Source organism: Haliotis asinina, chromosome 2 (assembly GCF_037392515.1).
Source record: "Haliotis asinina isolate JCU_RB_2024 chromosome 2, JCU_Hal_asi_v2, whole genome shotgun sequence".
Classification (NCBI taxonomy): Eukaryota; Metazoa; Mollusca; class Gastropoda; order Lepetellida; family Haliotidae; genus Haliotis; species Haliotis asinina.
The window spans coordinates 7758992-7776865 of NC_090281.1; the positions used below are offsets into that span (position 1 = coordinate 7758992).

Genomic DNA, 17874 nt, shown 5'->3' on the forward strand with positions numbered 1-17874 from the left:
TGATTTTAAAACACATTTTGTAAACTGATCAATTCTGATAGTTTGATTTAAACAAGTGGGACACCTAAAACCCCATCGTTTTCTGTGATCGGTTACATCAGGTGAATTCTTTGAGGAGAGAGACAGCTTTTCCCTCTATGCTACCCAAACGTCACTTCCTCTGTAGCATCCCGACATTCTGTCAATTCCATACTGAAAGGATGATTGTCCTTCAAACATGATATCTCACTGGAATTTTCTCTTTTCACAGTTGAAATCGCAGAATGTTAATGTGGAATTAGACTTGTAGTAAGTCTTGTCAGGTTGAATGGTCGGGTTCGATTCCAGACATGGTAAAGTACGTACAATGTGTACTTGGAGTCCTCCGCGATGAATGTTTGTGATATTGCTCGAGGTTTCGTAAAAGAAGACTCACTCATTCAGTCTCATCCACCCAGTCACTAGTTTACACCGGAGAACTGCCTTGTAGGTGTTTACAGAACGATCAAGAACAGTAGCCGAAACGCTTCTTGACATTGCGCAAACCGATTCAGCATACCTATATCGTCAGCGTCTTTATCAGACACCTGATGAGCTCTGTCCACACTGTGATACTATCATTTGCCCCATCCTATAGGGATGGTCATATCTCACGTAGGTAGATGCTACGGTGTGTACTTATCTCGTGACCCAGTTCTCGTCAGCTGCTGGTGACAGGTCTACACACTGAAACTGATATGATAAGCTAACGTCTACTTTCTTTCCTTCTGTATTCCTGATCCTGGCGGCACGTTATGCTCGGTCCTCTCATGGCTGAATTAAAGATGCTTTTACAGGTTTCAGTCTTTGTAACCATAGCAACATTTGTGTCTGGAGGTGAGTACACTATAACAGCTGTAATACTAATGACGTCATAATTAGAACATGTTCATATTTATTATGACACTGAACAAGCAATCAGCAAATGACAGACTGACAGACAGGTTTATTTCCTAATTTTGGCCATGATGGCCAACTAGCCGCATTAGAATTTTGTGAAAAGTCTACGCAGATGTAGCGAAGAGCGTGCAATTAAATACAATAGTGGAACAATATTAGATCTGAAGGTGCAATGATTTTGATTTTCTAATATCTTGCATCCATTCTTGGTAGTGCATGTCTATGCAACGTTGTTTTAAAAGATATAGAAACAAGCCACAGTTTTCAACATTATGGTATATCCATACATTAGCAAAGCCATGTTGAAATAACATTGATCGTACGTCTGAAGGCCAGTTAACGTCTCCATTACCGTCCAAACGTTTCAACATATAATACGAGTAACGTGTGTCAGGCTGTCGAAACAAACGTATTCCGAACGAAATAACTCGCGTCATATGTTTACACGTAAAGGGTAATTCCCACATTCGGCTGAAACAATAACAAACGTTTAGAACGTTTTCACAAACTTGAAGTGTACTTTTCTTCTATTTAATTCTCCAGTTTTTGGCTCCATATAATAATATAGGCTGGATTTTGCAATCAAATATTTTGAAGAATGTATTGAAGGGAATTCTTTATATCCGTACATGAATTTCTTATCAGAAAATTTGGCCTTCTTTGCTTTCAAGAAACTTCACGAGCGTTTATGAATACATTTCTACAAGATAACGTTAATCAAAGATACTTATAATCGGAGGCAGTTTCTCCTTTCTCTGTTACAACTGACCGTTTTTCTCTTTTTCTTACCTTCCACCTATTTTAAACACTATAAACTTTCTGTTATTTGTATTAATTGACAGTCCCCATTTCGTAAAATACTGTTCTAAGATATCATTTTTTCTGTAGGCTCACAATGCTGTATCCAAATATAGCGACATTGCCCTCAAAGAATTGGCAGGGTATTTATAGTCGATATTTATAATGTCGTTGACAAATTCATCAGTGTACATAATAAATAGAATTGTTGATAAGATACAACCTTGTCGTACTCCAGTCATATTGGGTAAATTTATTGAGACATATTGTACCTCGAACATCTAACAGCTGCTTGTGTATGGGACTACACTGAACGTAAAACAGTGCAAATTTTACCATGCAGGCCACTGTTATACATAGAAACTTGTCTCTGTCAGCGGTATCGAAAGCTTTCTCATAAAATATCAACGAAACTACAGCACAATGTTCCACGATTTTTCCATATGTTCTTGTGGATCACCGAATTTGATACAAATATTTGGTCAGTAGTAGTGTAGTCTTCTCTAAAGCCTGCTTAACACTTGGAATTAAGATCCTGCGTTGTAGCCCAAAGTGTCATACATGTATCTAAACTACTTGTGAATATTTTTCTAATTATATCAAGTAGAGCATTACCCCTGTAGTTATTGAGATCCTCTCTGTCTCCCGTTTAATGTAACGGGACGATAAGACCAAGGTTCCTGGAGTCTGGAATATTACCAGTGTGGAGAAGCTCGTTGAAAAGACGTTTATAGAAGGGCAGTAATATCGAACTGGTTTCCTTAATGGCTTCCGTTGGAACACCATCAGCCCCAAGTGATTTACCATTTTTCAGATTCCTAACTGCGTTCAAATGTTTATCGTTAAAAGTTTGTCAGCCAGGATATCGTCACAGTGTCTGCATTGTTCATAACTCGCAGCATCATTGTTTTGAAGCAATGTTCGTACATGTATATAAAATGTGCAATCTGTTTGAGAGCTGAAGAGGTAACTACTGTGTTTCCACCAATTATCTAGGATGATGTTTGTTTGTATGCTGGTAGTCTTACAATGCTTTTTGATTGTCTTACAGAACCATTTGCATTATTTACTTTTACTCTGCTATGTTGTTTTCAAATGTAGTTTACATTAGAGCTCTAAAATCCTTCTTGGCATCTCCTATATAAATGTTGTCGACAAGACATTTATCTATAAACACGCAAATGTCATGTGTGGCCGACACGATAATGCTACTCTTCTGTTAGAGAAAAGATCTAACTGCATTCGAACCCCTAATCTAGTCTAGCACCTTGTCCATTTGTCCATACGGCCACCTGGACAATGGCATCTCGGACCAATCGGTACGTAAGAGTGCACTGTACTGTCGCTCTCTCTAGCTCTCTCCCCCTCTGTTTGTGTGTTTGTGTGTGTGCCTGTGTGTGCCTGTGTGTGCCTGTGTCTGTGTCTGCGCGTGTCTGTGTGTGTCTGTGTGTGTGCTTCTGTGTGTGTGTCTGTGTGTGTAACTGTGTTGCAACTACGTCCGTTACTGTTTTAGATTTCGTCATCACCACTGCTGGCGACAAATACTCCATCAGCAACAACAATGTCACGTGGCTGCAGTCAGCTCCATCGTTCTTCTACGGGAACGGCAAACGTTATTCCACCGCCGACGGCACGTTATTTAATAGGGATAATGCCACATACGCAGCAAGCGGCATGGACAAACTTGGCCCCTGGCAGAACAGCTACTGCTACTACAAGGCAGACAACTTGACCTTCAAGGCGACAATGAAGAATTACCAAACAGACCAACTTCCTCTTATCATTTTCACACAGGTAGGACTTTCATACACAATTTCATGGACACATGAAGTATTTTCTGGATACCCTAATTTGTGTAACCACATCTCAGGTACACCATGTGCCCTGTGCCTGATAATACATCACATAATATACAAGGAATAATGAAGTTTTTATTAAAAGACAGTTTGGCTATTTTCATGTTCTTCAAAAGCGTAAATGCATTTAATAGATCTTGATGTCACACAGAGTTGCTGAAAACATTTTGAAGTTGGACGAATATATATACCTGACACGTTTTATGGATAACGACTTTTTTATTCCTTTTCACGGCAAAATCTTGCTCCTCCATCTGGTGATTATAAAGAGTAAGACAGGATTTGCTGTTCATAAAACATGCCATGTAGTATAGACGCCACATGCTGCTATGCCGTACACGTGTGTGCAAATATACTGGACAAATAATTTAGGGATATTGGTATGTTTATGCTTGATATTCATGAGATTGCTACTGAATAAATAGATCATCATTCATAATTTCAAAATTTACATATATCGCCAACTATATCTGTCCAGTATCTAAACATAGAAAACGCAACAACGTAACGTAACACTCAAGTCTCATCAGAGAATCTTGATAAAGTCTATAGTTCCGTATTGGATAATGACAAAGGATAACGAACCTTTCTCAACTGCCTGCATGTAATTCTGAATTGTGTGTATTTTAGACATACTTGAATACAACCACAGGGACCAGATCTCCCAATGCCAACTTCACAATAAGCGGATTTCCAAGTTTCTACGTGACAGACCTCCAAAACATCTTGGGTTACCTTTCCTTTGGTGGACAGATGATGGGGGATTTCAACAAAAAGATCGGCCTGTAAGTCTGTTTACCCGTGTGAATTCAAAGGCGGTTGCTGGTTAGGAGAATACAGTCACATTATTTCAAAACATTGATATTGTATCTCTTATGTTCTTCAGTGGAGCATGACAGCATTCAGTAGAGTGAGCGGGTTTAGTTTTATTTCGCTTTTAACAATATTCCCAGCAATATGGCGGCGGGGTACATTGTACCCATGTAGGGAATCGGACCCGGTCTTCACCGTTTCGAGAGAACTCATAAACCCCTAAGCTACCGTGCCACCCCGCGTCATTCAGTGACAGCATGGTAAACTGTCTTTCATATAGAAACGTCCTGTAAACCGTTGTTATATGCGGTCAAATCCAAATTTGAAGCATGTTGATATTTTCGCAAGCGGTTTACATTAAACTGTTCGTGGAACATTAACATCAACAAATTCTCTTGGGGTTTGGTGGTGGTTTCAGCACAGTAGGCTTAATTCTTCATCGCTATGTAAGTGTTTGGTGAAATCCAGTTTTCAAGCATACACGTTGTTTGACCGTACGGCTTACGTTTAGGTCAGGTTTAACAGTACTACTGTTTACGTAACGTTAGAATAACGTTAAAAAACCTGTGTGGCTACATAGAGGTCGTAGCTCTACTGTTGTCTTAGGTCTAAGTCGATGTATGTTAGTTACGGTGACCTTAGTGCTAAAGTATCCGTGATCCTGATGATCGTGTTACAGATGGAGTCCCCAGACGCTAGACGTAAATGGCGGACTTGGTGGTGGTCCTCTGGTCCTGTTTGACAGAGACGGCAACACCATCATCATGCAAGCCTTCACCAATTTCATGGCGGTGTCCATGTACTACGACGAGACGACATCGACGATCAACTGGGGAATTATGGGGGACGTGGACACGGTGCCCGCGGGATTTGAAATCAACGTAGTTTTATACCTCACTGACAAAGGCATCAATAAGGTGCGTTCTAATGGATTAACGTGAGTGTTAGTGGCCGGTGAACAAGGCATGACGGATTGACGTGGAACCATGCCAAGATCGTAGGGTGTGTTGCAGGCACACTAGGGATCTATATATCCTGGCAGATCAAAGCTACGTAACTCCGATTTGTACATTCCAATCGTAGATATCTGATATCCAATATTATGAAGGTTGCGTCCCTCGGGTATAGCAAAAACCTATGCCATAGATTCGAACCCCGGGTCTCCGGGGTTTCTTAGGTTATCAGCCACAAACCAGTGTACTCGCGTTATCATTACTTCGGGCTTTAATTATTATTCATTACTTAAACAGGCCACAGACCTGTAGTACATTTAAAGTTTACATGATAAAGGTTATTTATAAGGTCAATTCAGAAGTATTTATCAGTGAAGAATGTCAGTCATGTACACATGAAATGTGTAAACGTGAAACAAATTCAGACAAAACTGACCCTGGATATAATCCAGTGACCTTTATCATTTTATAACCTGAAACTGCGTAACGTAATAGTGTACTGGATCCATTCAGGTATTCTTGACGATTATCACTAATAACTTAACTACCGATTAGACTGAACAGATAATGCGTATCTGCCACACTCTCCCCAATATAGGACCCATGAAGATCCGGGTTAGACTTGGTGACTAACGGGATTGGATTGTTAGGCCAGCTGACTCGTTTGATGCATATCATTGGATTCCAACTGCATAGATCGATGCTCGTGATGTTGACCACTGGATTGTTTGGTCCAGACTCCATTATCTACAGATCGCCGCCATTTAGTACGACGTCATACAACAAACCATGATAATGATATGATAATCTAATTCCTTGTTAGTTATAGCAAATGATATGTTGTTGTTGCCAGGCATTTGAAGACCTAGGAATGCGCATGCGCTATTGGTACGACAAAACCGATTACTTCAAGAAGTTGGATAAAACCCTCAACTATCTCGGTTACTGGACCGATAATGGTAAGGGCACAAATCAATATTTACTCTTTTTAGAATGCTTTGTATTTGTGATGATTTCATATGTGCTATACAGAGTAATGTCCCTTATCGATTGCAAGGTCCTTTATCAATTGGATCAAAGGTCAGGTGTTTAAATTTCCTTTTATTTCGACCATGAACCTCGGCCGTCAGTCATGTGGGGAGTAACTCAACTCTATTAGAGATCCAAAATACATCCCAAATACATGTTAGGATTTCATTGCCTTGTAATTGGTTAAAGCGTCGTAAAATATCCTTTACCGAGAGACATTGGATCTCTGAACATGGGATCTCTGAACATGGGATCTCTGAACACTGAAACTAGAGTCTCATAAAGAAACTTGAAGGTTTATTGTGGCCACCATTCAGATCGCTCGAGTCTAATCCTAACAAAATACACCTGTACATTCTGTTAGGTTTGTCTTCGTTTGTAGACATTTGTATGTTTATTCGTTTGATTTCCATTTGGTTTGTTTGTATTTACAATTATCTTACTTATAATCAGGTTTGTTACTCAGGCTGAGAACGTCATTGACGGCAAATAGCAATCTACAATCTGAGGTGTTTTGACCTACGATACGAGTCATCACTACAGTTCAGGTTCCTTTTCATTATCCAATCATCCACGTCTCCTTTCTGCAGGCGCCTACTACTACTACCACACCGAAGACAACACCACGGACTACGAGCAGACACTGATAGACGTTAAATCCTACAGCGACCAGATGGCGATACCATACAAGTGAGTCATCCGTTCGTCTCCTTAGCGCACACGCACGCACACATACTTACGCATGTGCACGCCTGTATTCTACAGGTGTAAAGGTAAGGATCACTACTCAGATAGAGCACACGTACATTGCCCCTAAAGATAAGGATCACTACTGAGATAGAGCACAAGTACATTGCCCCTAATACTAGTGGTATGATGACATCCCAGGTATAAAGGTTGTTTTCAAAGATCTGTATATGCAGAGCCGGATACAACCTTTTGAGAGAAAAGGGGGAGTGGGGTTGGGGCAATGGGTGCACATTCTTAAGAAAGAGGGAACGCAGACTTCATTTCTCATCCGTTATCAATGGTCATTTAATAAAGTTTCCGGACAAACGTGGGGATCCGTCAATGCTTTGTCATCTTTTGGAAATCCATCACACGTCTTGATGACATATCTCGCTATAATTTGGCATGTGTGGCATGTTGAATTGTTTCAGTCAGTGATATAAATATACGTGGCACTATCTGTGAGTTGTTAATATATATTTGGGTTTTCAACAGATACATGCAGCTTGACTCCTGGTGGTATTACAAGGGTCCTCTAAATGGTGTGACGTCATGGACAGCAATGCCGGATATATTTCCTCATGGTCTACAGTAAGCAGTATTATAAACTCCAGTAGCTAGTCTCGTAGTTTTGTGCAGGTAAATAACGCACAGAATCACTAGAGTCGACCCCAGACTGGCCATCAACGTGGTGAGGTTCTTGAGAGGCATATAGAAGTTGAAATTAAATAAAAGACGAAATAGAAGAAGTTGACATCCATAATATTTTGTCTTATGTACAACAATATGGTGACCTTGATCTTCACTCGCGAAGGAGGACATCCAAAACTGACAAACTGTATGGATAACAACTTCTGTATAATGAGAGTCCGACGTTTCTATCCAGATCGCGTCATTCCTGTTTGACAGCGGTACAAGAATCTGTATCGAAACGTCGCACTCTCGTATGAAGAAGTTGTTATCCATAAGGTTTGTCAATGTTGTACTTCCCAGCTTCTAAAATGCCACTCAAAAGAGGAAGAGATCCGTTTCCTGCAACACCTGCACCTAGTACACAGACGGTATAGGAATGTCTGGAGAAGGGATTCTTGTATATTTGACCACCTTAAGCTTGGATTCATCTCTTGTATCTGTGGCAAGTGGGACAGAGTTCCATCAGATATGGGCGTCCACAAAGATCAGATCTGGCTGTTTACACCAGTTGCCGTAAAAGGTAACTCACAGTACAGGCCAGACTCGCGGTTGTATAGATCGGTGCTCTTCTTGTGATCCGTCACTGGATTGTTTGGTGCAGTTATTTACATACTGCCGTACAGCTGGTGTACTCTTGAGTGCCGTGTTAAACCACAAACAGACTACACTCCTTGGACGTTGATAATTCACTTCCCACAATAGTTTTTGTGCACTTGGTGTGTTCTCATTTGGTGTGTTTCTTTCAGGTTCCTTCATAAGAAGCTTGGTCTTCCGCTGGCTGCCCACAACAGATACTGGTTCGTTCACTTGTTTCAAACACTATAGGGGGCGGCAGGATAACCCAGCTCAATATATAGAATATTACACCAGCAGCTTCCAAACCACTAACATCACATACCCAGACTTAACATCAGTAAATAATAACCGCATATTTAAAAGAGCCCAAACATTTGTAATACTTGTAAGAAGCTGAGAATGCCAAATTAAGTCTCATAAGGAAAGTATTATGGAAATTTCACGCTCTCAGTGGGTGGCCTGATGTTATTTTATCAAAAACACACCTACAGAAATTATAGTCATATTGTGTTTCACACAGGTCCCGCAATGCCACGTATGCCAAACAAAATGGCGGAAAGTACAACTTTATTGAGGGGCAACTTATCTCTTTACCTGATGACCAGGTGAGTTTCTCTCTCTCTCTCTCTCAACTGTCAGAACAGGTTATTACTAACTGCTAAACCCCTCTCTCTCTCTCTCTCTCTTACTCTCTCTCTCTCTCTCTCTCTCTTAAATGTTTGAACTGTTACTAACAGTTAAATGTCAGAATAAGTTATTACTAACTGCTAAACCTCTCTCTCTCTCTCTCTCTCTCTCTCTCACACACACACACACACACACACACACACACACACACACACCGCAGATATGTAAACACTTCGATACGATACGCGGTTACTATACGTTTCTAAACAAAAAGGCAGAGAAGAGATTTTAGCACGTTTTAATGTCTATTCAAATTACGTTAAGCGACATCAGGCAAGTTATGACAGTTTTCATGAACTACGGCCATGGTGTATGCATTGCCCATTAGTTTTCTAAATATTTCCAAACCTAAAATACATTCAGTTAGAAGACCATTTCACCACGTGATTTCATGCGGTTATTTACCCTGCATACGATGCTCCCATGGTGTCTATATCACACAAATATCTGATTTTATGTCACATATTGCCGGCTCTCAACCCGTTTCCCACTCTCTAAATTTAAGTCTTTCTGGGATGACCTGCTGAAGACGGCTAGCGGCTGGGGTCTTGTACTCTACGAACAGGTGAGTAACAGAAGCGGTAGTAAAATCTCACACTTTGTCCGATCTCGCCGACAAGTGAGCTCAACGACAATGGTGACGTTTGGTGTGTGTTAAAACGTCCGTATCGACTGCTTGTCCGGAATACTGCCGTTATTGTGGGATTAGCCCAGTCCTATACCCGGATGCCCCATTCAAACAGCCCTATATGCGGTCGAGCCGGCCGGGCCGTGCTTTGTCGCCACAAACTGGGCGTCATACTTTGACATTTTATGGCAACAGGGGTCGACATTGTATCATTAGACCTAACGCTGTTCTTGTTGGTAATGGATTTATTCATCCTGGTTTGGGGCAGAATAGTAATTGATTTACTACAGCACTTACAAAGAATGTACAACGTCTAAAACGTATTGCAATTTATCCTACACTATATTCAACTGTACAAATTCTACTTTTAACCTGTCCATGTACCATGAATAATGAATAAAGGTCGACTTCTTACAGTGTGTGAACAACCATTTGCCACGAGTTTTGCCGTTTTCGCTTTTTCGTTATTTTATCTTTAGAATGAACATACAATGTAAGATAACATTGGTACAAATTTAGTAAGGGAGGACAGCAGTAAGTTAGGGGCAATAGGTATGGCCCTATAGAAGACAGGGATTACATCAGAACTGACAACTGATAATCACAAATTGATAATGGACAAAATAGAAGCAGAGATACATTTAGTACTGCCAGGTGCAAAGTAGTTACAGGTAGGACAAGAAAGATGACCAGACAGAAGCCAGATGTCAGTGCTATCGCTACCAGGTACTTCCTTTTTACACATGGATTTCCAGCATCAAAGTGTTTGATGTTTTATGGCCGTGATGTGTCGTGGCAGGACTGGCTCAATGCCCAGCTCATAGGACTTGAAGCTTTGCAAGATGACCTCACACTTGGTCAACGGTGGCTGGAACAGATGGGGAAAGGTGCACTGAAGAACAACATGACCATCCAGTACTGCATGTCCCTACCCAGAGAAGCCCTACAGAGTCTGATGGTGCCCACAGTTACACAGGTGAGTTGTCTCCCAGTACCGCTTGTCCCTACCCAGAGAAGCCCTACAGAGCCTGATGGTGCCTACAGTTACACAGGTGAGACTACTCCCAATACCGCTTGTCCCTACCCAGAGAAGCCCTACAGAGCCTGATGGTGCCTACAGTTACACAGGTGAGACTACTCCCAGTACCGCTTGTCCCTACCCAGAGAAGCTCTACAGAGTCTGATGGTGCCCACAGTTAACAGGCGAGTCCTCTCCCAGTACCGTAGGTCTCTATGTAGAGAAGCCCTGTAGAGTCTGATGGTGCTCACGGGTGAGTCCACAATAATCAATAATATCAATACCATCGTTATATAAAACATATGCGCACACAGTGTGCAATGGAAGACCATTGAGAATTTGTTTTACTACCCACAACATATAACATAGATGTTCTCAAAATCATTTAGTGAAGATTGTATACAACCGTGTTACTCATCACCTGTAACACTGTCCACATGACAATCAGGCCCGGGTCAGTGACGACTACCAGCTCCTAGATGACCAGTGGAAGATCGGAATCACGTCACTGTTCGCCTATGCGATGGGACTCGCCCCTTCCAAGGACACATTCTGGACAACGGAAATACAGCCCGGAAACCCATACGGTGAGAGGCCACAGTCTCATCATAGCATTTGTTCCTGCAAATATAGACCCATTCCGCAAAAGAATAACGCCTCTTCTTTGAATTCAGACCCCGTTAATCGTGAAACATCATGCCTGCAGTAGGACATTACTCATCATTACTACGATTCCGAATAACAAGCCATGGTGTACGAATGAACGAATTCAGCCCTTGCTTCGATAGGAGTAATGTTCGAAACCGAAGTGGGTTTTCACAGCTCGCTGTTCTGGTGTGCAATCAATGAAACATTCCATATTCTTCTTTTGTTCATTTATATTTTTACAATATTTGTCGCCAAAATGTTATTTGCGTTGTAAAGGTCAAGAGAGATGTTTTCTGACTGGCTATTGTCCACTCTTTGTTAGTCACTTAACGTCTTTCAGACACGGACTGTAAAGGGATATCCACGGGTCTTGGCGTGCGGTAAAACGTCCGACTGATCTGATTTAATGAGTGTTAACATCTGCACTGAGTTGACTTTGTTGTTTGTTGATCAGACAGAACAAATGGATCTCACACTACACCAGGAGATGTGTCGAGAAGTAAAAGTAAGTATTTATGGTTTTCAAAGTGAGAGTTATGCTTGAAGGAATATATCATAAGAACGGATCGTGATTGGATGAACACATGGATGTCTTTGCAATATCCACGGATCTTTTTTAAATGCTGTTTAACACATACCAGCTTCGAATCACGATTGCACAAACCAACCATCGCATGTTACGAGAGTTACGCCCCTTTCCTGTGCATTGATCTGAAGGTCAAAATAACATGGAAAATGTATTTGAAAAACGCTTTAGATATCGTATGTCTGATTTACGAAAGTAATATGTGTAAGCTGTTTATTTGGTTGAGATTCATCGACACATGAATCACGCCACTCGTGAACATATCAACTTTGTCAGACCACTCGATGAAACATATATGTTATTTGACAACATTAACAAAATATCCTCTATATATTTTCTTTCACTCAGAATGGCTAGCGGTTGTTCTGAGAATCAACTATAACCACAACATCGTGTCTCTTCAAGAGTGGTTAATGACATAAATATACTTTTGCTGCTATGCTGCTATGCCTAACTTTCAAACTCCACATGCATAACCAGCGTATCATGTTTTGACTCCAGATGCAACAGAGCCGTATCCTATCATACAGACCATAGTGGCTGTTCTCAGTACAGGTCCTGTTGGTCCGGGGGATATGATCAACGGCACTGACAAGGATCTCCTCATGAGGTTAGACTGTAACTGTGGTTAGACTGTAACTGTAGACTGTAACTGTCGTTAGACTGTAACTGTAGACTAACTGTCGTTAGACTGTAACTGTAGACTGTAACTGTCGTTAAACTGTAACTGTAGACTGTAAATGTCTTTAGACTGTAACTGTCGTTAGACTGTAACTGTAGACTGTAACTGTCGTTAGACTGTAACTGTAGACTGTAACTGTCGTTAGACTGTAACTGTCGTTAGACTGTAACTGTAGACTGTAACTGTAGACTGTAACTGTCGTTAAACTGTAACTGTAGACTGTAAATGTCTTTAGACTGTAACTGTCGTTAGACTGTAACTGTAGACTGTAACTGTAGACTGTAACTGCCGTTAGACTGTAACTGTCGTTAGACTGTAACTGTCGTTAGACTGTAACTATAGACTGTAATTGTCGTTTGACTGTAACTGTAGACTGTAACTTTCGTTAGACTGTAACTGTAGACTGTAACTGTCGTACTTTACCGTTGTACGAAGGACATTTGCATGAACGAACGTTGTGAATATTACCTTAACTATGCATGAAAGTGAAATAGCTACGGTGACAATAGATACAAGTTATGAAGTGTCCTTAATGTTGTGAAAAACCTGCTTAAATTATATTGCCTTGTGTAATCAGTATTGTGTAAAGGCACCCGTTACAGAAAGATGTAAAAGTATATATAGTGGATAACAAGGACGATGTTTGTTGTGTCACGCCACACCTAGCAATTTTCCAGCTATACGACGGCGGTTTGTAAATAAAGTCTGGACCAGACAATCCAGTGATTAACATCAGTAGCATCGCTCTACACTATTAGGAGACGATGGTATGTGTCAGCAACCCTGACCTCCCGACCTTGTTGGTCGCTGACGACCAATTACAATTGTACAAAGTATGTGCAACGAACTGTGCAAGACGTTAAGAGGTAGAGGTGAACATCATGTTTCAGATGAGCGTGGCAGGAAACGTGCAGACAGTCACACTGCCCTCTTGTGCACAGAAAGTGCGTGATAATTGATGATATATAGAATTTGAAACCTGGTATTATTTTGACTATAGGCCATACAACTATCCATGCACACAATGAGACAAGACTCCCTGTGAAAAGTATAATTCGTAATGACGTCACAGTGGATGTGTGAGTGAGTGAGTTTAGTTTCCGCCGCCCTCAGCGGTCTGTACCAGGCAATCTAGTGATCAACACCATCAGCATCGATCAGCGCAGTTGGGAACGGATGATATGTTTCTGCGAGTCTGACCACCCGATCCCGTTAGTCGCCTCTTACGCCAAGCCGAGTCGCTTTTTGTGGCAAGCATGGGTAGCTGAAGATCTAGTCTATCCCGGACATTCACGGGTCCAGAGGACGTGTTACATACATACCATGTTGATTTTCCAGATGCTGTAACGATGACGGGCTGATTCTGAAGCCGTCCCGACCGGCGACTGCTATAGACGATCAGATAGTTGAGGTATTGTCCATCACCATGTACCCTCAGTAGTGAGGGAGAGTTTCTCCTGACACCGTTGTTAATTAACAGTATGGCGTGTAAGCGTATTGTAGGGGGCGTGTAAGCGTATTGTAGGGGTATATACCTCGAAACACACTGTTAGATATATGATGAAAGTAAAACGGATATGGGCCTGCAGCTGTTCACCATTATGATGATCATTTCGAAGCTGGCAGGCGAACTCTCCCCACAAACATGATATATACAATGTATGGCGACCGGCTCTACAGCTACGGCCATACTCCATGTGGCTTTGATCATTTATACCACTCAAAAAAGTAGGGGATATTACATTTTGCGAGGATACCACTTGCCGATGCCAGTGTGCGTGCGTGCGTGTGTGTGTGTGTGTGTGTGTGTGTGAGAGAGAGAGAGAGAGAGAGAGAGAGAGAGAGGGAGGGAGAGAGAGAGAGATACACATTTCCATTATAGGAATGGAATAAATTGTCACATTTTCTCTAAATTTCTCTTCATCATTTGTTTTCTCCTTGGCTTCATAATTTGCATTTTATCGATCTTGTAAATCCAATATCCCCGACATTTTAACAGTTTATATTAGTATTCGCATAGATGGCAGCGTCGACCTCGAGGTGTTTCAGTTTGAAACCCAACAACACACCTACTGACTATTTTTCATTCTACATCAAGGCCGCATTCCAAGATGGCAGCGGGCCTGATGGTGAGTTGTGGACTACCTACACACATTTTGATGACGTGGACCTCAGATTCGGCATCATATTTGCTGCAAATACCTCCACCCCATACAACATCACACGCCGAGCAGCCGACGGCATCACGTTCCTGGATACGGTAAGATTCAGCTACCATGTTCACTTCAGTGAGAACCAATGTTTGTCACGTTCATAAGGAAAACGGAACTGAAAAACTCATGTTATATTAGTTTATTACAACTAGATGACTCACATTATGGGTGGGACCGGGTAGATTTCAGAGTGTTACGACGATTTTCACTCCTTTTGAAAAAAACATAATTATGGGCCCATGTGAAAAATAACATAATTATGGGCCCATGTGGAAAATAATGACAAGATTACCTTCGTGTGACCTTCGTACGGTAATACTTATATGTTATCCTTTTCTGTAACTGAAATATTCCTCTCCATGATGCTGGGTATCAGCTGGAGATAAATAGCGCACCGCAAGGTTGTCCGCTAACTGAGTTCATGCGCTGGGTATATTCGGTAGCACTCGCCCCTTTCCGTAACCTCCAAGAAGAGTCATCCCCGTCTCAATGCTTGTTATGTGCGAATATACGATGAAGCTATCAGAACGCGCGTAATGATTGCGGTGCTTTGGTAAAAAATAATCCCGAATACTTATATCAGTTATAGCCTTATGTCATTATTTACAAATTATGGAGATATCGTCATAGTGAAAATAGAAAGAACTTACCTAACATAATTATACTGCCTAATGTTAAGTTTTTATTAGATAAAAAGTAGAATGCGATTGACGGTGAAAGATTCAAATGCATGCACATGTATTTCAGACGATCCAGACTTGTCCTAGGGCTTCTGGCAGTTTTAGGAAATAAATACTGCAATGTTCGACTGCTTACGTGATACGAAGCAAATAGTCTACCACTGGCATCAAACAGGAATAGAAATGTTGCTCCTTCTTAAAGTAGTTCTGATGTTCATGAATCATTCGACTTGCCTGTAATAACAGAGAGATACGAGTCGCAATTCGACTTGTCCTGGAACAACACGAGTTGGTCACAAATGGCTCCAGCTACAGACTTCAATAGTCACCGTATTGGTGGCATACTATATAAGTCAAATATGTTAATTCACACACTCAGCTAATTCGTCATTTGGCGATATGCTGAAAACATAGTTGACTATACTTTAATTTAATCCTACACGCTTTTTCAGTACAAAAGGAGCAAAATATTTCTGGCAAACGATACGAGTACCATGGTGGACTTTGACGACATGCAGCCCTTCACTGTCCCAGCGTGTAGCCTGGAGGATGACCTGTACTACTGTCTCTACTACACCTCGCCGGTCATCAGTATTGGGTGGGTAACTGTGACTGGTTTTTGCCTTGACAGAGTGACACACACACACACACACACACACACAGAGAGAGAGAGAGAGAGAGAGAGAGAGAGAGAGAGAGAGAGAGACGGGGGGGAGGGGGGTCTATATATATAAATCGGGATTAATATATATATTAATCCAGGTAATTCTTCTTGCAAAAACACCGTATAACTCCACAAGATCTTTCGCCGTTCAATGACTATTCATGTGTTCAATGAAAACTTTGAAAACTAAGAGCTTTTGAAAGTGAAAACTGTTGTTCATAATACATGACGAAGTGACAGTTCTTATACGTTTCAAAACTGTTTCTTAGAACTGCCATAACGAATTCCTTATGACAAGGTTGCTATAATTTGGTACAATTGTGATTCAGTTTGTACTCGGAAAACAACGTTGATGTATCTTTCATCCTATATTTTCTCTTGATAGATCAACAGAGGTGGTCATTATCGGTGACCTGAACAAATGGGTGCCAATGTCCCCGCAGAGGGTGTTCAAAATATGGGTGACAGACTCTGCCGTGGCCTTGACCTTGAGAGGCACACCATCGGAAGTAGTGACGCTTTCCTACGCCGTCGACGGCAATGTGACGTCAGAATCGAAACCCTCCAGTTCCTCTGGATGCTCAAACTTCCTTCTTTACGAGGAAAGCGGAAGTAGTTTTACCTTCCCATCAAGCCTGGACTGCACATGGGACATAACAACAACGGCTGCACCTCCGACGCCGCCAGCAACATCACCTACAACAACGCCGAAGACAACGTCCATAACGTCGAAGACCCCAAAGAAACCGACAACACAGATGACAAAGACGACTACTCCCTCCGGATCGACGACGCTAACAGGGCTTGTGAGCAGCGTTCTTGTAGCTTTGTTGGTGATGAAAGTTCTGCACTGAACGAGGACTAATCATTCATGTATTCCTTTTTGTTTACGAATGTGATGAATAAATATTGTTAAACCATTCCAGTTCGTTTTGTTCATGAACCTACTTTTGTGATAAATGAGTATTAAATATATATTTATAGGGAGTGAGCAAATGAGTTGTAAATATGCATTTATACGGATTGAGCGAATAAGGTTTCTAGCTTTTTTTAGCAATATGTTTTAACATATTAAGGGCACACCATTAATAACTCGGTTAATGGATCAGAGCAGTTGATGCCCTTCTCGTCTGGGGAACTCGACACAAGCTTGACTGTAAGGCGCTTGGAGGCTACAGCAATACTCTCATGTTATCATGCCAGGTACCTATCTACTGATGGGCCGAGAGACTTGGTATACTGTGAAAGAGTTTTGTATAACGCCGGCTTTAATGGAAAAAGCAAACCCTTGAGGTATAAATCGTTTTACAACCTTTTTATAAGAGCGACAATGGAACCAGGATCCGGCTCGCCCAAGGGACGTAATCATGTATCGCCAAAGACGACGGGGTACGCTGTTGCTCTTTACTCGGATTCGGTTAGAACATTCGACACATCTGATAATACGACCACATTATGGAAATACAAATCAGTTCCAGGTGACATATGCCTCACTAAGAATGATTCCCGTCGTCAGTGTAAAACGTACTCACTCACTCACTTGAACACACACTCGACATGTTCATTATCTGCATTAGGTGTTTGCTGTTTTCATTAATTAAAACACTCACTCACTCACTCACTCACTCACTAACTGTTGTTCTATCCAAATGTACAGAACAGCTGCTCACCTGGACGTTGTCAGATATTTTGTCTCGGTTTTT

At 41.4% G+C, this 17874-nt stretch overlaps 1 protein-coding gene across 1 annotated transcript; it reads left to right on the forward strand.

The window, feature by feature from the left end:
• Positions 1-584: 584 nt before the first annotated feature.
• Positions 585-17093, forward strand: LOC137272237 (uncharacterized). Its single transcript, XM_067804597.1, has 18 exons — positions 585-855; positions 3230-3510; positions 4203-4357; positions 5065-5302; positions 6192-6297; positions 6958-7057; positions 7592-7687; positions 8536-8586; positions 8886-8970; positions 9558-9617; positions 10480-10656; positions 11147-11285; positions 11801-11851; positions 12434-12542; positions 13953-14025; positions 14713-14874; positions 15960-16105; positions 16557-17093. Exons 1-18 carry the CDS (start codon positions 774-776, stop codon positions 17023-17025), a joined length of 2580 nt encoding a protein of 859 aa, XP_067660698.1. The 5' UTR covers positions 585-773; the 3' UTR covers positions 17026-17093.
• The last annotated feature ends 781 nt before the right edge of the window (positions 17094-17874 follow it).